Consider the following 22,500-nt stretch of genomic DNA (forward strand, 5'->3'; position numbering starts at 1 on the left):
CTGGATGCCAATCATCAGCCCTTCCAGTGATTGGTTGGGGTTGGCTACTTAATGACACCAAACACCTGAGGATTTTGGCAGTACTTGTTGTAGTGCTGTCCGCTGCTCTTCTGCCATATTGTTTGTGCTGTTGATGTCATGTGTTAACTTTAGTTATGTTCAGTAAAACCTTCATTAGGCTTGCTGGTGCAAGTAGTTCTGAAGGTACATTGATGGTTAAGATTGTTACCAGTTTGGATTCTTCCTTTGCTGGTTAATAATGGTGTATGGGTGCCATCTTTTTGTACCAGTACATTTTGGGACAGATCAATTTAGTGCAGTTAGGTTAGAGAAGAACTCACTCTGTAATCTTTATTTTTATGTTTGTTAGATTAGACTCTTTTAGTTTCTGAAACTTTATTTAGTTCAGATTGATTTTGATTATTTATTGAGTTGCCCCATATATCATGTCTTCTGTTAAGGTTTAAAATCATGTTGAAAATCAAGTGTTGAAAATCATGTCATAAAATAATTCATTCATTGTCAAATCATGCAATTCTAACAATAAAATAAATGGTCAATAAAAACCAGACTTCACTTTACAACCCGTATGTGACAATCCTTAATTTCCCCTAGACCAAAGGATTGTAACAGCACATAACAGAGGAAAACAAATAAGCACAGTCTAATCACATTAAAGAAAACTTGTTCTTAATTGGGAAAAAAATAAATAATTAAAATGTAACTTTACCCGACATTATTAAGTGAAGGACAAAATATAAGCCTAGACTTGGATCAAGAATATCATAGGTGTATTTTATTGAGTCTGACTTTTACTTTTGTATCTATATACAAATGTCAAAATCGATCAAATACATCTATGATAGTCTTGATCCAAGGCTAATATAGGTCAGTGGTTCTCAAAGTGGGGTCCAAGGACTCTCAGGTTTCCTTGAAGGGGGGGGGGCAAATTGACCCTTCAGGTCAGTAAATAGGTCTTTCAAGAACTTCAATGACTCTTTTCCTTGAAATTAAATGGTTTGAGAGCCACTGCATAGGACTATTCATAAAGCCTACAGTTTGTTAAGTCTGTTTGTTTGTTTGAACAAAACAAAAAATATTGTTATAACAAATATCTACTGGGAGAACATATAGGCTAAATTAGCAGTTGATATGAATGATCGGTCATTTGCCCCTGACCTGACCGTGTAAGAGTAACCAACGTCAGTTAATATGAATGACTATTTTATTATGAGTGATGGGAGGATGATAAATAGGGTGTGAGCACAGTATCTACATGAGAGTTTATTACCACTGCTCAGTCCCCTTTCGGGGACAGAGCCTTCAGTGTGGCAGCCCCCACCCTGTGGAACTCCATCCCAATAGGGATTCGCCATGCTCCAACACTGGACACTTTTAAAGCTGCCTTGAAAAGACACCTATTCTCTCAGGCTTATGGCATATAGTTGTTTGTTGTTTGTTTGTTCATTTTATCTGTTAGTTGTTCATTGTTCTGATGTAAAGCGTCCTTGGGTTTATGAAAGGAGCTGTATAAATTCAAGCTATTATTATTATTATTACTGTTGTGATGATCCAAATTATTTACTTTTCAAGTACATTTTTTTTTCTGGACTTTTACTTGTAACAGAGTATTTCATGATACTTTTACTTAAGTAAAAAATAAGAGTACTTTTACCACCACTGATATTTATAGGTATATTGGCCTATAATAGCCTCTATACAAATACGATCCACCTGCCTCGCAGGCTCCTCAGGTGCATACATACCTTGCACCTCCATCTCCTCCAGTGGTGTGTCCTCCCTCTCCTCCGCACTCGTTGAATCCGTTCCCACTGAGGAACACAGGAGGACCGTCGTTCGTTCTGAAGCTGGCGCTGGCCAGGTCCGGCCGCGAGTTACTCCTCCTCATTATTTTCCGCGTTGAAAGTGTTCAAAAATGACCGAAAAGTTGTAATAGAGTGTTGTTGTGGTGTTCTTCTGTCTGAAGAGGACAGATACTGTGCTCTTTGTCCTGCCCTGCCCGTCGCCTTGTCTGTTGCGCAGATAATGCACTGTAGGACGGAAGGGGCCGGTTTTTGGACGAAGACGAAACCACACCTTTGCTCTCTCTGTTGGAACTGGAACGCCTCCTTCTTAAAAATGTTCAGAGGCTGCAGCTCTCAATACCTGTGGAAGGGCATTCCATACATTTTAGTTTTTGACCTTTTTTCGTCCCGTGGGGGAACTCCTCCTCCACCTCCTCCAGCTTAAAAACAACAAAAAAACAAAAAATCGAAGACATTCCACAAATGCTTGTTTAAACAGTAATGTTTGTAAGTGGCTCTAAAAAATTCCACAGAGGCTGACCTTTTTTCGTTCCAGACCTGTGGAAGGACATTCCATACATTTTCCCCACTGAGCATTTTTGGGGCTATTAGACGTCTAAAATATGTCTAAGGGCTAGGCTAAAACCGGTTTATAATTGGTCTAAAAGTGAAAGTTTGAAAAAACTTTCACTTTTAGACCAATTATAACCCAGTTTAGACGGAGGTCTAATAGACGACTATGCCTCACTGGGTCTTTTCTTTTTTATTATCTTTCTTCATCTCGTGGGGGAATGCGGAGGGGGTAGCAGTTAGGGGTTAAGTGTCTTGTTCAGGGACACTTAGAACCTTAGGCTTCCCAGGCGGGCTCTCCAACCATTCAACTATGGCCGCCCAACCTGGTACGAGAAATGACCAATAGACTCTGGACAGCTGACCTTAGGGTCCTGCTGGGCACATGATATTGTTGTAGCAGGTCATTGATTGATTGATTGGTTGAATATTTTATTAGGCAAAAATGTAAAACAGTTACATTTAAAATACTTTGTCTAAAAGGTCTGTTCAAAAAGGTCCTTGCGGTCTTGTTTCCAATGAGGTCCTTGGCATTCAATTCATAGTCATATATAGTAGCACCACAGTTCAAATATCAATACAAGAACAGAAACAGAAAAATATAGCACTATGTACAAAAAATAAATAAAAAAAGCAGGGGAAAAAAAATAATAAAGCTATATGTACAAAAAGGGGGGGGTCGTCTGTCTAACGGGGAAAACAGTATACCTCCTTTTTTGGCCTCCTGAAAGGTGAATTCTCAGGGCTGTTTTGAATGAGCCCAGCGAACTGCACTTTTTGAGGGATGGGGTTACGCTATTCCAAACCTGGGTGGCAGTGCTGTAGAAGGAGAATTTGCCCATGTTTGTTTTATGGGTGAGTGGTACCAGATCGTTGTTAACGCTCCCTCTAGTTTTGTGACTGTGGGTGTCGCTAACTTTTTGGAGGTATTTACTCAGATATGCGGGAATAGGGGACATATCGGGCAAATTTGCTTTACAATTTTGAAGACCAATCCCATTTTTTGTTGTTTAACCCTGTCTTCTACCCTGAGCCAGCCTAGGCTGGCAAAATGGGTGGGAGAAAGGTGGGCCCCAGTCCGAGGAGTAGCCGAATCAGTTTGTTTTGGGAGGTTTGAAGCTGAAGCTTAGTCTTCAGTGACATCGAGATGTTGGAGTACCAAGAGGTGCACGCAAAGTCAAAGAGGGGCTGGATCAGGGCCCCTGAAAGGGTCCTGAGGGCATCCTTGCTGATAAAAGAGGAAACTCTGCCCATAAATCTGGTTCTCTGGTTAACTCTTTTGATCACCTTTGTAGCCATGCTTTCACCTTTCAGGTATTTGTCAAGAATACAGCCCAAATGAAGGGTCCTGGACAATTGGACATCACTGTATGCTTCAAAATGAGGCTCTACTGGCAGTGGTGGGCCAAAGTATAAATACTCCTGGTGAAACATTACTCAACCACAAATGAAAGTATTCAAAAGTACATTTTCTTTTTAATATCAAAGCATGCTGTATTTAAATGTAGACACTTTACAAGAATTTCCTTTTTTTCAGAAATGTAAATACAATATAAATAATAGTGAAGATAGCAGCTCTAAAGCTCACTGTGATGCGCTGTGAGCTTGTAGATCTTCTATTTTCATTTTTTGTAAATAGGGCTTAAGTGTCAAAATGTCCCCGAGCAAGACACTATTCTCGAGCACTTTCCCCCCCCCCAAACCACGTTAAATACCGATAATGGAGCTGCGCCGCCCCAATAGGTTATTCTAGCACCTGCTCTACCTGCTCTACCCGTCATCCATTATGCCGACGCCGGTATTTGCGCATGGAGGCGTGCCCGTGGGCGTGTGTTGTTGCTATATCCCCCACATTGCCATTCTGCAGACACACATGGGTACGGCTTAGGGAGGGGGGATAGTGCTTTCTAAAACCACCCGCCAAGTGCACACAGACACTGCAATGGCTTTGTGCGTTGGACCATGAGCCGTGTTGCCAGCCTTGGCGAGAAATAAGCAACCGCAGGTCTATGAAAACAAAAAGAAGCAACTATAAGGCCACATGAGCACTTCAAACTACTAACTAGAGCTTTCATATCCCCTAAATATTTCAGCCAGGCTCGACTAATAATTGACAAATTAGGCCCAGCCCAGCCCGTCAGTCATTTTTCTAAAGAAGCTTAATTGCTGCATGCAGCCTTTTTTCTCATTAAATCTTGGTAATTCGTTAAGAACAGGAGTCATTCCACCCTATTCCAACAGTCTATATTTTATTTAAAAAACTGCTTGGAGCAAATAGGGCTATATAAATATATACACTGCCCCATAACCATTTTAAGAATGATATTCGGTTATTATACGAAATATATTTTTAATTGAGATATTTTCGTTTTTTCCATATTGCTGTCATGTCTTAATTAAAGCATGCTTTTAACAAGCAAAATAAGCAGTACAAAATAGTTTAGATTACTTTGTTTGATGGGAAAGAGTTGCGATGGAGAAATCACATCCAATGTTACCTTCTACTGCCCGCTGCCTGTGCTTTCATTTGAAGAAATAATCCAACATTTACTTTGAGGTGAAAAAGACATGAAGAAAGCTTTTCAATCTCAGTCTGAAGATCCATTCTATATGTCATGTTATGGTTTAAACTTTAAAGGGGGCTCTCTGCTGCTGTCGTTGTGACAACTGACAGTCAAGACAGCTGATTGATTTGACCTACTTTTGCGGCTTTCGCTGCCCTGATGATTAATTATTTGGCATCAGCTGTGTAAGAGTCTAACTATTTTAAATGGCTTTCATATACTCTTGGGGATCTGACTAATATGACAAGTTGCTTATTGTGAACACAATACGCTACAAATTAATTAATATATGAATTTATTTGGATTTTAAAAAAACGTCGACCCGGCCCAGCCGGTGCCTGGGTCGGGTCCCGTTGGGATTGGGCTAAAATCTTAAGCACTTACATTTTTTATAAGATGATCGGATCATCTATGTGATTTTCATTTTGGCTGCTGTCTCGTTAAACCCATGCTGCGGGTGAATATTATATTATATATATTATTACGGGGCCAGAGCTCAGCTCTGGACCTGTTTTAATATTGCCTGTATTCTTCTGTTTCTGCCACTTTTCGCAGTTCTGGCTGAACCGTGCTGTCGCTTTTTACGAAACTTTGCCATATGGTAGATGGTCATGAAAAACTATCAAGAAATAAATCTCACAATCTTTCGTCAAAAGGTGGCGCTATAGCACTCAATTGAAAATTCATGCCCTGTTTGACCTACAGCCATGAAACTTGGATACACATATGCGTCTCTTCATGCTGAACAACTTGACTTTTGACCTCTGACCTTTAGATCTCCCACCATTTTGAAAAACAGTTAAAACCTATCTCCTCCTGGGATTTTTTAGTAATCTGCATGAAACGTTTTACACATGAACTTTGGACCTATGCCGACAAACAAGCAGCAAAGATTTTCCATAAGTGAAAAAATGAAGCTTTAATGAGCCAATGAATATTGCAGTTTTATGACAATTATTCATCTGCCCCTAACACATACATGCAGACTCACATTTCTTTGAAAATTTGCGTTAATGTTGAGGGTCATTCCAAATATTACTGAAACCAATCTTACTCCAATTGGTCAAAGGGGGGCGCTATAGCGATTTTTTTAAAGTGCAAACTTTAAACAGGCAAAAGTCATGCCTCGTTTGGCCGACAGCCATTAAACCTGCTTACACATGTGCCTTGACTCATGAGGAACACATGTATCACGTTGACCAGTAAGCTCCGCCCTTAGATTGTCTGCAATTTTGAGCAGTTTGAAAAACACTTAAACCCAGGATTTTTCAGCTATTTGCGTGAAACTGTATCATCTGTGTGATCTCCTTTTTCACAAGTTCTTGTCTGTTGGTCCAATGGCTTCTCCCTTAAACGTGTGCCTCACAACCTGAAGGTTGCCAGTTCAGGCCTCACTTGATACGGATTTCATTTTAGTTGCATTGCACACAACATGATTGTGTCAATTAATACATGTGCAATTGTTAAACATAACCTGAAATACTTATTTGAGAGGGTATGTTTTTGCAATGTATGACATACTTCATTCTGAAAATAGCCGATCTACAATCTCAAACCTTTTCAGATAGCAACGTGTTTCTGAGCTTGTAGATCGGTTGCTTTCACTGGTTCACTTTTATCTTCAACAGACAACCTCAACCTGGACAAAGCTATAGCACTATAGGTAATGTTGCAACCCGTCAATCCGAAGGTTGAGGGTTCGATTCCTGTTAATGGCAATAGGTTGAGATGTCCAATCAATCCATTCTGCTTCCATCTTTCTCTCTCTTCAATCTATTCCGTTTCCATGTCTCTCTTCAATCTATTCCGTTTCCATGTCTCTCTCTCCGCCCTTAGATTCTCCGCAATTTTGAGCAGTTTGAAAAACACTTAAACCCAGGATTTTTCAGTTATTTGCGTGAAATGGTATCATCTGTCTGACCTCCGTTTTCACTGGATCAGGTCTGTTGGTCCAATGGCTTCCCGCTTAAGTGAATGTTTCATAACATCAAGGTTGCCGGTTCAAACCTCACTTGGTGGAGACTTCATTTAAAGTGCATTGCAAACAACAAGACTGTATTAATGAATACATATGCAATTGATAAAGATAACATGAAATGCTTATCTGAGAAGGTCTGTTTTTGCAATGTATGACATACTTCATTCTGAAAATAGCCGATCTACAATCTCAAAACTTTTCAGATAGCAACGTGTTTCTGAGCTTGTAGATCGGCTGCTTTCACTGGTTCAGTTTTATCTTCAACAGACAACCTCAGCCTGGTCAAAGCTATAGCACTATAGGTAGTGTTGCAGCCTGTCAATCCGAAGGTTGAGGGTTCGATTCCTGTTAATGACAATAGGTTGAGATGTCCAATCAATCCATTCTGCTTCCATCTCTCTCTCTCTTCAATCTATTATGTTTCCATGTCTCTCTCTCTCTCAATGAATGCATGTGCAACTGTTAAAGGTAACATGAAATGCTTCTTGGAGAGAGTATGTTTTTGCAATGTATGACAAACTTCATTGTGAAAATAGCCGATCTACAATCTCACAACTTTTCAGATAGCAACGTTTTGTGAGCTTGTAGATCGGCTACTTTCACTAGTTTTCGTTCCGAGGAGACACAAAAATGCCTTTATTGGTAAATGGTTTGTGAACCAGTGATCTAGAGTAGTTCGGGACACAGAGGCTTGGTTCATAATGGACGGAAATACTTATAAATATCAACAGACACTACCAGTAATTGTGTCAATTAATACATATGCAATTGATAAAGATAACCTGAAATGCTTATTTGAGAGGGTATGAAGTATGTATGACATACTTCATTCTGAAAATAGCCGATCTACAATCTCAAAACCTTTCAGATAGCAACGTTCTTTCTGAGCTTGTAGATCGGCTGCTTTCACTGGTTCACTTTTATCTTCAACAGACAACCTCAATCTGTACAAAGCTATAGCACTATAGGTAGTGTTGCAGCCTGTCAATCCGAAGGCTGAGGGTTCGATTCCTGTTAATGGCAATAGGTTGAGATGTCCATTCAATCCGTTCTGCTTCCATCTCTCTCTCTCTTCAGTCTATTATGTTTCCATGTCTCTCTCTCTCTCTTCAATCTATTCCGTTTCCATGTCTCTCTCGCTCTCTCTCTCTTCAATCTATTCCGTTTCCATGTCTCTCTCTCTCTTCAATCTATTCCGTTTCCAAGTCTCTCTCTCTCTTTCTCTTCAATCTATTCAGTTTCTCTCTCTCTCTCTCTCTCTTTCTCTTCAATCTATTCCGTTTCTCTCTCTCTCTCTCTCTCTCTCTCTCTCTCTCTCTCTCTCTCTCTCTTCAATCTATTCCGATTCTCTCTCTCTCTCTCTTTCTCTTCAATCTATTCCGTTTCTCTCTCTCTCTCTCTCTTTCTCTTCAATCTATTCCGTTTCTCTCTCTCTCTTTCTCTTCAATCTATTCCGTTTCTCTCTCTCTCTCTTTCTCTTCAATCTATTCCGTTTATCTCTCTCTCTCTTCAATCTATTCCGTCTCTCTCTCTCTCTTCAATCTATTCTGTCTCTCTCTCTCTCTCTCTCTCTCTCTCTCTCTCTCTCTCTCTCTCTCTCTCTCTCTCTCTCTCTCTCTCTCTCTCTCTCATAATTATGTTCTTTTAGAAAGTGAGCAACAGCAACAGTCCACCTGGCCTATTCCCATGGATTGGATCTACCCACCTCACCTGCTGTCATTCCCTCTCAATCCATAATCACACCTGCCCTCACTCACTCCTCATTAGTCTCTCTCTCTCTCTCTCTCTCTCTCTCTCTCTCTCTCTCTCTCTCTCTCTCTCTCTCTCTCTCTCTCTATTCCCTGGCCCCGCTTATCGCTGCTTGCAGCTATATTATTATTATTATATTCCCCACGTAAACGCTGTCATGTTTACTGCATTAAAGGTTCTCAATCTTTTCAGGCCATCAACCCCCCAAAATAACCATATTTGAACTGGGGACCCCCACTTTTTGTTTGACTCGGTTCCACAGATAAATATTGTGAAAATAGCAGATCTACAAGCTCGCCAGGCGTTGGGTGCTCCATTGTGGTCTCGACCCACAGGTTGAGAACCACTGCATTAAAAGCTCCAAGCAAGTTACATGTCTAGTATGTTGTTGACCACGTAATGTAATGTTTTTGGTTTAGTGTTAGGCTACTCCGTGGCGCACGCACGCCTCATTGTTTATGCTGTCCAAAATAACAGATCTGTAAGCTGTCGACACGACATGACGCAGCGCCGTTGATAGTTTGTATGTCTGTTATTTTGGGTAGGTAGGCGACGCACATACGCATCGCAGCAATGTGTCTGGGTTTGAGAGGCTATGATGTTAAAGTGTAGCTCTGTTCGGGATTACTGAACAAAGGTGGATGATGAAAGATAACGGGGACAATATGGACGTAAGTTAACTTTAACTGCGTCAGTTCAGAGGAAACTATGGAGCTACTTCAGACACCCCTGGAATCCATTAGAATGGTGGAAATAGAATGATAACAGCCAACGTGAGTACATAGGCTATAGACCTTTCCTAAAACTGTCCAATTTATTATACCCATGTGCTACTGTTTGTCTGTGTACCACGTAGGAGCGTTGTCGCAACATGATGTAATTAATTATTTGGGAGCAGCCGGTGTGTACCAATAGTATAAATATTTTAAATGGCTTTCATATACTATTCCGGATCTGACTAATATGACAAGCTTATTGTGAACACAATAGGCTACAAATTAATATAAAAATGTATTTGGATAAAATTTAAAAAAAGAAGGAAAACAAGCCCAATGCGGCTTATAATAATCAGACCAGGCAACAGTGCAGACAGGGAGATAGGCTAGAGCATATATTGGATCGGGGATGACGGCTAGCGCAATCTTCTCTTAAAGGCAATGGCTTCTGGCACGGTGATTGGTTTTATCATTGTAACGCCCAAACCACACCTATGCATAATGTAAGGGGTAGCTCAGGTGTTTGGCGGGTGAGAGGGGTGCCACAGAATACCAAAATTTGCGGGGAAACGCCTATTGCCTAGTCCTAATTCCGTAATTAGTGGTTTGTTCAAATTAAACCTAGAATAGGGGCCTAAGTGTGGGCGCCGCCTTACCCATTATCCCTAAACTTCTTTGCCATGTTTTACTATTTTGAAAAACATTTTCAAATAGTTCAACTAGCAGATCTACATCGACACGTTGTGAGCTTGTAGATTGGCTTTTTGAACTATTTGAAAATGTTTTTCAGAATAGGGCCGTGCCCGGACCGCTACGCCAGCAGTCCGGGCCTTTTCTATACATAAAAAAAAAATGTAGATATGCAAATGTCTAGATAGTCTCGATCCAAGGCTATGGTGCTCAGACTTCTCAGGCGCCCACTGCCCACCCACGACCCCCCAAAACAATCATATTTGAACTGGGGATCCCCCCACCCTGATTCCACAGATACATATTGTGAAAATAGCCGATCTACAAGCTCGGATATTTTCAAAAATGGTGCCTCTTTCTTATATTATTTGACAATTTGGAATGTTTGACCAGTTTTTATAGTATAGTTTGCTGATTACCTTCGATGCAATAATGCAATTTTTTCATTTAATATTTGTTTTTCCTAGGTATTAAAAAGGTCTTAAAAGTCTCTTCTTTTTTTTTAATCATGTGGCGACCCCCCTGGGGCTCCCGACCCACAGGTTGAGAACCACTGTAAATGTACTGTAGGCTACCTACCTTCATTGTGCATGATGATGACAGCTGGCATTCTGTATATCGGCTTGTTTCATTTGTCTGAAAGAATGACTTGTTTAATTATTTACGGCTCAAACATTCCAACACTCCCTGAACTATGGACTATTCCATGTCATACAGCAATCTTCACAACACAAAGGCGAATATGCCAGTTACGTTGTTTAACTGTGTTCAAGACTTAAATATCTTATATATTTTACCTTTTTTGCTTCATTATATTAATATGTGTCACAACAAACATCATTAAAGCGGGTTCTTGTCTTCCATGCTAATGTGTTCACTGTGCGGCCTTTCTCCAAACCTTACCTCACTCCAGATTGGCCGCTTGAATGATCCTAAAACCATGTCAATTAGCGCCATCTAGAGGTATAAGTGGGTGTTGCGTCATAAAACAAAGTAATCGTTTTGGGACCACTGGCCAGCTATAGGCCTATGCGCCATTTTTTACATTTTGCATTATTACGGCCAGAAAAATACAACTGTAATATAATAATTAAACAAATATAAAAGAGTACTGCAGGTTTTTGTGCACCACTGAAAGTGTCCCCAATTCTCATTCTATTGGCAACTAAAAAGCATTGTCAATTATCATGTAGGCTTTCAAATCAGAAAGTTCTACATACCCCTAAGCACAGTTACTCTTCTTAATTCTTCTTAGTAGGCTAGCCACTATCTGAACAAACACATGATACACAGCAGGACAGACCAAATATCTGATCTGATCTATAACCTTGTGACTAGCATAAACACTACATGATTGGCTGTCACGATCATGATAAATAATTGCAATTTAATTGTGTTTTGGGCATTGAACACTGGAAAATGCAAAAAAAAATGGCTTAGGTGATATTTCAGCTATTTTTGAAAATGTTTGAAAATGTATGGAGATTTTTCAACATGGAAACGATTCGGACGATTATGCAAAAATAATTGCAATCAGTCGATTATGTAATACTTGTGACAGGCCTAGCCACCCTATAATTATCTTCAGACATGGGAATCATATTAGGAACTCAATATAAAACACTTGGCAAAACAAAAAGCACAATTTTGGCTCTCTTTCATTCACTGTACATGATATGATCCACACCATATGGCTGCTGTAACATGCTGAACATCAATCTATGATTGGTAGATAGCCTACATACTGCTTATTGTTTCTGGATTCCTTGAACCATGGGATGGTTCATCTTAAACTGTTGCCCTATGTTATAGATCAAGAAAATGAAACATATATTCTAATCAATTAAACTTTATTTTTCATTACATGTTATAAGAAAAGCATTTTACTACATGTCAACAAGCATTTGCATAGTGGAACTTCAGCATTTCCTAGTAACAAAAATGTTCTCTTTCAAAGAATTTCAGCATGGTATCAGCCAAACTGAAACTGACGGATTTATTATTATACTATAACAATATTATAGAGATATTGATGGTACACTAAAGACAAGGTCAGATATTAAAATGTACATTCTTAAACATTTTATCTAAGAAAACAATTATATAAAGTGTCAGCCTGAATCTAAAAAGTTGAATATTGAGACACCCAACCCCCCACAGTTTAAATCAATCAAAACAGTAAATAGAATTTAAGACAAATCTAAAGTAGGTACTGCTAACTTCATCCAAGCTTTATTGCTAAGGCCTAAGCACATATATAAAAAAAAGTATATTAATCACATAGTAACCACTGGCAACAAACACAAACTATTTTCATTTCTGTCTATGTTATATTATGAAAGGGAGCCCTCGCTAAAGGTTTTAGTGTTGGAAGAGAAGGTGTAGGTGTAAGAAGAAGAGTAATCAACACTGCCTCTACGAGAGCCACTCCTGGAACTGGCCTTAGAGCCAGCCCTGGACCCAGAGCGAGAGCCTGGGTTCGAGACATTGTAAGGGCTGCTGATGCCTTTGGAGGACATGGAGGAAGCTTGCAGCATCTTCATGCTATTACTCTCCTCCACCATGCAGCTGTCCATGGCCTCCTTGTATGAGATCTTCAGCTTGGTTTTGGGACAGGTCAGGTTCTTCTGGTGGTTGCGAGTATCCTGCAGCTTCTGGGCCCCTCGGCCGTCCAGCCAGGCCCAGCGGATGGCATCCTCGATGGTGACACGGCTACCGGTGCCTGGTTCCAGCAGGCCTCCCGTAACATACTGAAACTCCATAAATCTCTGGCCCGCCTCATAAGGCAGCCATTTCTCCTTCACAGCCTCTGCCACTGACATCTTCCTCTTCGTCTTCACATCCTCGTAGCCCATGTAGGCTTTCTGAGAAGCTTTCAGCTTAGCGGCCATGTCATCATCGATAATGCCCTGATGGGCAGCGTCCTGCAAAGACAGCCTCTGGCCGGTAGCAGGGTTGATGATGCCCCCGGTGCAAGCCTGAGCCTCTAGCAACCTCTGCGCTGTAATAGTATCAACTATGCCTCTTCGTAGCCCCTCTAGGATCGTTATCTTCTCTATGGTCTCTGTGTCAAAGATGGCCGCCACAGCACTGTGGTCATCAAACGTGTCAGGTGGAGAGAGGGTGATGGAAATGCTGTTGAAACGTTTGCGCACGGTAGGGGAGGACGGGGCAGACAGCGTGGGGCTGCTGCAGGTGACATAGTCATCGACATTGCTAGCAGTGAGGGTCATCTCGGTGATGCTGGACTGTTTAGAAATGAAGTCGGCCAACTGGGTCAGGGTCAGTGTTCCGCTGCGGTACTCATCCACAGTTTTTTGGTCGATGATGCCCTTGTCCAGGGAGTCCTGGATATCATACTGAGTTCCTGTTTTCCGGTCTACGATTACCAGGCGCGAAGAGCCGCCTGATCCCGTAACTGTGATCTCCTCCCACTCGCACTCCTGCTCGGACAGCTCCAGGAAGGTGTCATAGTCGATCAGCTCCCGGTGGTAGGCCTCTCTCACCGACATCTCCAAGCCTGTGTCTGGGTCCACGATCACCACCCGCCTTTTGCGGAGGACGTTGGTGTGGCTCTCCTCACATTTTTTGGGCTTATTCTTGTCTTCCAGCGGGAGCAGCACCAGGCCTGTTCGGGGGTCTTTAATGCACCTGTCCTTCAGCTGAAGATATGTCAGGTTCTCCTTGGTGTTGGGGTCAAAGAAGCCTTTAGTGTCATCCCCTTCGTAGGTTAGGATCCCATTCATCTCCTCGTCAAAATAGCCTCTGCTGTAAGCCACTTCCACATCAATACGGTGGCTGTGTTTGGGGTCAATTATTCCACCACTGGCTATTTGGGCTTCCAGCAGACGGATGCCATGACCCTTCTCAATTAGATCTTTATCAATGGCCTGGAAAAGGGAGATGGTCTTTCCGGTGGCTGGGTCTTTGTATCCAGTGACAGCCTTCTCCGCAGACGCCAGTTTGTTCTTAAACTCTTTGCCCACCAGACCTCTCTTTGCAGCCTCCTCTACAGTCAGAAAGAGGTTGTTGACGGGGTCAATTATGAAACCAGATGCAGCCTGGGCCTCCAGGAGCTCCAGCGTGGTCCCTCTCATGAGCAGGCCTTCCTTCATGGCTTGGTAGAAGGAAATGGTTCGGTCATTGGCCTCATCATAGATGCCTGCAATACAGGTAGAGCCATAGAGGTAGGATTTGAGTCTGTCCTCGATGTCTTTGCCACTGAGCTTGCCCTGCTGGACCTGTTGCAAATCATTCTCATTCAACAGCTTGGAGTTGACCAGCTCTGTAATGGAAACCTCGCCACGGAGTCCCTTTACCGTCATGGGCTTTTCTGGGCCGGGGAGGAGGAGCAGGCCAGATACAGGCTCCATTCTACATTTTGACCTCAGATCACTATAAGTAGTGTTCTCCCCTGTGACTGGATCCAGATAACAAGTAGGTTTCTTGTTCAGAGCCTGATAGAGGTCCTCATCAATAAGGTTGCGATCAAGTGCGAGGTCTTTAGGCAGGAACACACCCAGAACAGGGTCCAGGATGCCACCGACAGATTCCTGAGCCTGGAGCAAGCGGATGGCCGTCTCCTTATCTATGCGACCCTGTTTCAGGGCCTGTCCCACAGACAGCATTTTGCCAGTGTATGCATCTTTGAAGCCCGTGCTGGCTGCTTCAGCTGTTAGCAGAGCGTCTCTGTCTTCTGTGTCTACCAGCCCCCTGGAAGAGGCAGTGTCCACAGGCATCCTTTCATTGAACATGGGGTCCAAGATATAGCCGGTCGCAGCTTGGGCCTCCAGCAGCATGACGGCGCTCTGCGGGCTGATGTGGTCCTTGTTTTTGGCTTCAGTGAATGGCATTTTCCCCCGAGATCCTTGGGTCATACCGGCAATGACGCCAGTACCTTTTAAACTAAGCTGAATATCCACAGCCACCTCATCTACTGACTTCTTGCCCTTCAGGAGCAGCTCCAGGGTGGACTTGCTGATGATGCCACAGTCACACAGCTGATGGGCCGTCACCTTGCGGCGCACAGCGTCAAACACCAGCTTGGAGGGATCTACTGCTTGGAACTTCTCGTCAGTCTGGGTCTGCCTGCACAGGGTGTCAGGCCTCCGCTGCAGCCTGGTTATCTCCCTCTCCAGGGCGTCTCTCTTCAGCACCAGCTCGGACGCCTCCTTCTCAGAGATCAGCAGCTTGTTCTTATACTTCTCCTCCAAACTCCTCAGCTCCCTCATGAGCCTTTCCACCTCGCTCCTCAGGGAGCTCCGCTCTCGCTCGGTCTCGCCTCTGTCCGAGTCACACTGCCTCATCTGACTCTCTTTCAGCTCGTACTGGCTCTTCAGGTGGTTCAAGTCCTTGCGGGTGGTCGTGTTCTCCTCCTGCAGACGCTGCTTGTTTCGTAGCTCAGTCTCCAGTGTGATCTTGATGCGGTTGAGCTCCTCCTCCAGGCGCTGCATGCGGGCCTTGTCCTGCTCCAACAGTTTCACTCTGGTCAGCAGGGTGTCTTTCTCCAGCACCAGCTCACTGTAGTGGCTCTGGGACTCTTGAACCATCATGGATGTCTGGGGAGACATGAGAAAACACACCGTTACAGCTACAAAGAAATAGACACATGTCACATTGGGATAACAGCTTATTATATATCTTCACTAAGTAGTAAATCATTGCTGTCAGGCAGGAACCTTGTACAGTATCTCCATATTTTTTTATGTTTTATTGTACACGTAAATTAATGCCCTATTTCATCATACTACAATGTCACACAAAAATACCCAATCTAAAAGCTCACAACGTGTCGCATTGCGATGTGTTGAGGTTGTAGATGTTTTTTTTCTTCTTCTTTTTCTTTTACTAAATGCAAAGTATTAACAAGAGCTTGTGACTAAGTAATAAATACATCGGATCAATTGGAACACAGGTTATTTTTCCTCATTTCCTGAAAAGTTACCGTTTTGTACATACGAGGTTTCCACCTGCTAGAGTGACTATATGTTTTGTTTATGATAGTTATAATGAACAATAGTGGAGGAGTAGTGAAGTTAAGTCCTCCAGAAACCCTTTATGAATCCACTGACATGATACATACCATAGATATGTATTCAAATTAGTTGTTATAGAATAATCTATGAAGTAACTATGCATGCTTATTATGAGCAACTACATTTGCGGTAACTTGTTACTTTACATGCTTATTATGAGCAGCTACATTTGCGGTAACTTTACATACTTATTATGAGCAGCTACATTTGCTGTAGTGAAGTGGTATAATATATTAATGCATGCAGCAAAAGAGCGCATGCAAATAGTAGTGCAAAGCCTGAAAATCTAATTCATTTTGAGAACACGATCATGAAAATCACAAGACATTTTCAAAGACAACTTTCACCAAAATTAGTCAGGATTATTTGGAGCTGATCCGGTTAAAGCAATCAAAAATACCTCAATGGATTGCTTTTGAGTGTTCTCTATTTCCAACTTAAGCTTTTCCCTCTCCTTTGTCAGATCTTTGATGAGAGACTGGAGATCCAGAGTTGTCCTGCTGCTGCTCTGGAGCTGGACGTTCAAGGAGGCGATCTGAGCCGAGCTCTCCCCGTCCACGCTGTCCTTGCCCAACTTCAGCTCATCTCTCTCCTGCTTCACTGCTCTCAACTCTTCTTCTAGCCTCAGTCTCTCCTTGGTGAGGCTCTGTGTCAGAGTCTTCAGCTTCTCGATCTCTGTGGTGTTTTCGTTCAACACGCGGCTCTTCTCCTCGATGGTCTTGTACAGGGTCTCATTACGGAGGTTGACCTCACGGACACGGGCCTGCTCCTGGACGAGCTGCTGCTTCAGCGTCTTTAACTCTGCTGTCGCCTGGGCCAGGTGCTCTGCGGTGACCTTGTGGTCCCGACGGCTCTTGTCCAAGGCCTCCTGGAGGGCCCGCAGGTCCTGGTCATGTTTCCTGCCAGATCCGGTCACCTCCTCCTGAAGGGTCTTCAGGGTGTTGATGGTGACAGTGTGCTCTCTGCAGGTCTTGGTCATGCTCTCCAGCTCGGACTCCACCCTCTTCCTGCGTGTGAACTCATCCTGGGCGGCCCTCTTCTGCTTCCCCAGCTCGGCTTCCATGGCATCCAGAGAGCTTTGCAACTCTCGGGTGCGGCTCTGCAGCCTGGTGGAATTCTGCTCCGTCTTGGTCTTCTCTCCGGTCTGCTTCTCCAGCTCCGCCCTGATGATACGGATCTCCTGCTCTGACACTTTGAGCCTGTTAATGGTCTCCAGAGAAGACGCGTTTTTGGACTCAAGGTCTGCCTGGATCCTTTTCAGTTGGCCGACTTCCAACTCCAGTGCTCTCCTCTTCTTCGCCTCCTCCTCCAGGCTGTGTGTGAGCCGACCGATCTCCCGGGCCTTCTCCTGGCTGCTCTTGGTGGCCTCCTTGAGCTTGAGATCGTCCTCTCCTCTCTGTTTGACCGCGGCTCTCAGCTGCACCTCCAGCTCACTGCGTCTCCTGGTCTCCTCCGTCACTGCGCTCCTCTGCTGGCGGGCATCCTCCTCCGCCTTGCTCTTCTTTTGGTCTGTCTGGGAGATGGACAGCCTCACTCTCCTGAGCTCGTCCTCCAGGTCTCTCTTCTCTTCGGTGAGCCTGTCGCACTGATGTCTGAGTTCCGCGCTGTCGTCGTCCTTCTGCTGTGCGACCTTGAGCACGGACGTCTTGGTGACGTGGATCTCGGTCTCGTACGTCTGCTTAAGCTGATTAACCTCCTGGTTGCATTGTGCTCTTACCTTTGACGCGTCTGACTCTGCCCCTCGCCGACGCGTAGCCTCCTCCTCCAGCAGCAGCCTCAACCTCTCCAGCTCGCGTTCCTTGTCCTTCACCGACTTCTCAAGGTCCATCTTGGCCCAGTTGAGCTCCTCGAGCTCTTTCTGCCGCCGGCGGACGGTCGCCTCGTACTCCTCCTGCTGGGTGGTGTACCGCTCCTCTGCCAGCCTCCTCTTCCTCTTCTCTTCATCCAGTTGGAACGTGATGCGGGTCAACGTGTCGTTAAGCTCCCTCAGCTGGCTGCTGGTGCTGTCCAGAGACTCCTTGGTGGAGTTAACCTGGATGGCAGTGGTTCTCTTCACTTCCTCCAGAGAGATGACCTGGTCTTTGTGCTGAGAGAGCTCCAGCTTGTAGCGGCTCAGAGCGTCTTCCAGAGACTGGTTCCTCTGGCCGTGGTCCTGGAGGTCTTCCCTCAAGCGCCTCAGCTCATCCTCCAGGAGCTCAATTTTGGTGTTCCTCATCTGAGGGCAACAATACAACGTACAGATTTAATACAGTTCTCAGGTATTTGAGTAAAGCATACATATTATTTAATAAGGTTCTCAGGTATCTTATATAATTATTTAATAATGATTTAAACACTGAGCCACTTAACCAATTAACCATTGATTAAGTAATAACCACTATTTCTAGATTATTAACAAAATAGCCAATCTAGTCTACAAGTTTACAACTTATTTTCAAAACATTTTTTTTTAAATGTTTTTTATTTTATTTTCGCCTATAACGACATTCTCAAATTTTGAATACCAGGGTTAAAGTGGGGGGAATTGTTAATTAATATGAATGTATTTTACCTACTGACATGATTATTTTAACTGCTGAACTTTAACAAAGTCTGTATGTGACTAAAAACAACAACTCCTACCTTCATCTCCTCCAGGCTCTTTAGGATCTCCGACAGGAACTTGTGGTGATCACTGGACTGGGTCAGTAGCTCAATGTAGCGGGACTGGAGGTCAGCCGCCTAATGAGGTTTGAATTAGTCAATTAGTTGCATTAGTAAGCTCAAGTGTTAATCACACAAATCAAGTGTTTAAATGATGAGCAATAATTGTATGCACCTTTCAGCTGGTGTTATTATTACATGAATATAAGCAAATAGTTAATTTACTTTGATTAACACAAAGAGGATTAACATATTAAACAAATAACAAAGGTACAAATTATAATAAACTAATTAATAAACGGTTTCATTATAAATAATATTACTTCAATATTGTGCCAAACATATACCCCTTAAAATGCTACATTGCATACATTAAACATTGCACACATTAATGGCATTAATACGATGCCTACCTCATCTCTGAGTGCATTGGCAGGAGACTGCAGCATGGTTCTTTTGATGGGGACATTCAACAGAGTCTCAAGGCCTGCAGTGTAAGAGGCCAGCTGAAGCTCATAGTTCTGCAACCAGGCAACACAATATTATGGATTATTATAGATGCATGTGTATAGAACTTGTAATGACTATACATATACATGGGGCTGTTATACATACATTTATTAAAACATTCATAATAATTGACAGGTATGACACCAACCTTAATGGAAGCAGCGCAGGTGTCTGCATCCTTGTGAACATCTTCTACGTTCTCCTTCTTTCCTTTGACTTCAGTGTGAAGAGCCTGTTCAGCAAGGAGAAGCATGAGTTATGGCCTCTCAAAGGAAATATAAGTAAGAAATGTACTGTGGGTTATTTGAGGGTTCAAAACTCATTAATGTTTGGTTTGGCAAATAAAACATCTAGAAGTCTGTTTTATTTTTGCCCCATATAGTAATTAACACATTCAAGCCAAAGCCGTAGCTGAGACCATGTCAAATTCAGTGAGATGGTGAAACATAGGCTATCAGTCTAATATCAGCCACATTTGATTCCACTGAGTTGAATGTGTTAATAAAGGGGGAAAGCATGCCTTCTGCTGGTTGAGGTGCTCCTTAACAGTCTGGATGTCGGTGAGCTTGGCCGACTGCAGGACATCCTGGCGCTTCCTGGCATTGTCTATCCACTGGTCCAGGGAAGTGCTGGTCTGCTGATAATGTCTCAGCTGCTTCTCGTGCTTGTCCAGGTCCCATACTCTGGAGCAGGAAAGAGTAGGAGGAAGAGGGAAAACAGGAGATGGAGAAATCGTTCAAAGTACTATTATTGGCACTGGAGAATACAATGGGAAGGCTTGATGACACAGTTCTATGAATGAAACTCAATGCCAACACGCTGTGTGTGTGTGTGTGTGTGTGTGTGTGTGTGTGTGTGTGTGTGTGTGTGTGTGTGTGTGTGTGTGTGTGTGTGTGTGTGTGTGTGTGTGTGTGTGTGTGTGTGTGTGTGTGTGTGTGTGTGTGTGTGCAGTCTGACCTGTTATCTATCTGATTCTGGATGCGAAGCCAGCGGTCAGACATCTGACCCACCAGGTCAGAGTACTTGGACAGGTCCACGTCACACTTGTGGAAGGACTGTGAGATCTGGCCATTCCAGTGCACGGCCTTGGCCAGGTCCGACTCCATGACCGTCAACAGGTCTCTCTTGTGGTCCAACTCTGTCTTCATTTGCTGTGAGGTAGCAGAGAAACCCAGGGAAGTCAATCACTGACAGCCACAAACACATCCAAACCATACTGTTCTAGGATATAGATCAGTGGTTTGCAAAGTGTGGTCCATGGCAATGACATGAGATGAAAACCACATGGAGACGCAAAAGTTATGAAAAAGTTATCTTCACATATCAATCAAAAATCCATGGCAGGAAATGTCTTTTCATTGTGTACATTGCTTTTCATTGCAAACATGTCACGCCCTTTAAAATGTGCAATTTGGGCCATTTTTACTCAGCTACTTGGTGACTTTTGTGGTTAGTTGGTGGTTTTATATTGTTTTCACAACAGAATGGTACCAGCACAAAGTATGGTAGCTGTAATGCTGGTTCCCAGGAGCTACTGTAACTCTCTCTCTGCCTGCTTTGGAGAAGTTCACCAGACAATTGAATGGCCATGGAAGGGTGTGAAAAGATGTACAGTACATGGAGATCTTATTGAGTAAACTGATTATGGTGTTGGGGACATGCTCGCACAACTATGTATAAATCAGGCATAACATCTAAGTGAGTATAAGGCCCGCTTAATTCAATTCACTTACAATACAAACATGTATGACTACTGAAACATCATGTTTGAATATCTCCACAATTAATCTATTTTGTATGTGCTGTACAATTGTGATATTGAAACAATTTAACTTATACCACAACATCTTCTCATATACAGTAAGGGACCTTAGGACAGTATCATTTTAAATGGGGTTCCATGGTCTAATGAAAGTAAAATTTGTGGTCCATGACATACTGTATAGGCAGCTTCAAATTACTTTCTATTATTGCTAGTAGGTATGTGAAAACCCATGTCAACATCCTGTTTTCACCACTAGCAAATTGATTAAAAAAATCTTTGGAAAATTCTTGTCATAAACTCTAATTTACTGGCACTTTCCAGGGCAACGGTTACAAACAGGATGTTCACAAAAGAGGGGAATGTTCAGGGCAGCTGTGTTATTGTTTATTGCCTGAAACTGTCTATCGAATATACTGTAATACTAGTACAGTTATACCTCAATTGTCTGGGCTGTGGATGGCTAAACAGATCATTAGAATGCTGTGTAATCAAACCGTGGACAGTGTGTCAGACCTTCAGTGTATTCCTGTAGTCCTCCACCTCATGGATGTCCAGAGAGGTGGTGTCCTTCTCTGTCAGCCGGGCTTCATTCACCTTGATGATATCCTCTGCCTGGAGGAGGCTCTGGAGCAAAGCTTTCAAAGCTGACATTCTGTTATGAAGACACAACAATAGTAATATTAAACATACCGCCACCGTATACACAACAAACACTTCTGTCAGTGAAATAAGAACTCATACCATAACTGAAAACAAGTAAAACAAGATTGTTATCAATTGTGGTCACAGGGTTAAAAGTGGATGTAGTGGTGAAAAGATGATACTAAAAACTGCAGTACCGTTGCAGGTAAGCTGAGGAGAGACCCTGCAGGTCTCCTATTTTCTGGTTGATGAGATCCAGCTCAGCACGAAGGAACCTGGCTTGCTCCGATTCTGCAGGAATCCCCTCCAGCTGTTTCAGGATCCTCTCTCTCAGACGCAGATACTCATCGTAGACAGAGTCCAGATCCTGGTGCACAGTCTGGACATCAACAACAAATAAGAGTCTTTTGAGTTACATTTAGGACCATCGACGGCAACCTATTTTCCATGTCGTATCGCAAATTTGAAGGCGTTAACATGGACCTACGGAATGGATGTCTGTAGTAAAAATAGGGTGGTAAAAGGAAATTCTGCTGTGAAACAACTTTTTAAATCTGGGTTTTTGACAGCAAACATAGAAGCATGCTCTTCCTTGCTGTCTGGACTGATCGGGAGTACACTTCTATGTGAAATACTGCACAGGCTGTCTTAAACCAGACATCCTTAGGGCCATGTCAATACCATCTAATTTGTGATGAGACATTGTTAAATAGGTCAGAAATACAACTTTCGCCCCGTCATCCACTATCCCGAATGGCAACACTATATGTGACCAAGTCCAAGAGCTACATCGAAGGGTGAGGGCATGGCATAAGGAGTGTTATCTTTAAGCC

At 43.0% G+C, this 22,500-nt stretch overlaps 3 protein-coding genes across 5 annotated transcripts in view; 1 reads left to right on the forward strand and 2 right to left on the reverse strand.

The window, feature by feature from the left end:
• Positions 1–1,889, reverse strand: part of LOC308093490 (desmoplakin-A-like) — a gene marked incomplete at its 3' end in the record, with an annotated part of 21,518 nt that extends 19,629 nt beyond the window's left edge. The window contains 1 exon segment of the mRNA XM_080439827.1: positions 1,767–1,889.
• ripk1l (receptor (TNFRSF)-interacting serine-threonine kinase 1, like) overlaps positions 1–22,500 on the forward strand; it is a 733,201-nt gene that overhangs the window by 636,392 nt on the left and 74,309 nt on the right. The gene's annotated exons all lie outside the window — the stretch shown is intronic.
• LOC308094352 (desmoplakin-A-like) overlaps positions 11,906–22,500 on the reverse strand; it is a 23,830-nt gene continuing 13,235 nt past the window's right edge. Inside the window, exons 16-24 of one of the 2 annotated variants that reach the window (XM_080440958.1) lie at positions 21,865–22,046; positions 21,539–21,677; positions 20,218–20,411; positions 19,781–19,943; positions 19,409–19,492; positions 19,164–19,271; positions 18,730–18,828; positions 16,508–18,322; positions 11,906–15,630 (exon numbers count right to left, since the gene is read on the reverse strand). In XM_080440958.1, the coding sequence (XP_080297084.1) occupies positions 12,406–15,630; positions 16,508–18,322; positions 18,730–18,828; positions 19,164–19,271; positions 19,409–19,492; positions 19,781–19,943; positions 20,218–20,411; positions 21,539–21,677; positions 21,865–22,046 (6,009 nt within the window). In that variant the 3' untranslated portion in view covers positions 11,906–12,405. The remainder of the gene's footprint in view (positions 15,631–16,507; positions 18,323–18,729; positions 18,829–19,163; positions 19,272–19,408; positions 19,493–19,780; positions 19,944–20,217; positions 20,412–21,538; positions 21,678–21,864; positions 22,047–22,500) is intronic. The other variant, XM_080440959.1, reaches the window with a different exon arrangement.

The sequence above is a fragment of the Gymnoscopelus braueri genome (genome assembly GCF_963280865.1).
Source record: "Gymnoscopelus braueri genome assembly, chromosome: 10".
NCBI lineage: Eukaryota > Metazoa > Chordata > Actinopteri > Myctophiformes > Myctophidae > Gymnoscopelus > Gymnoscopelus braueri.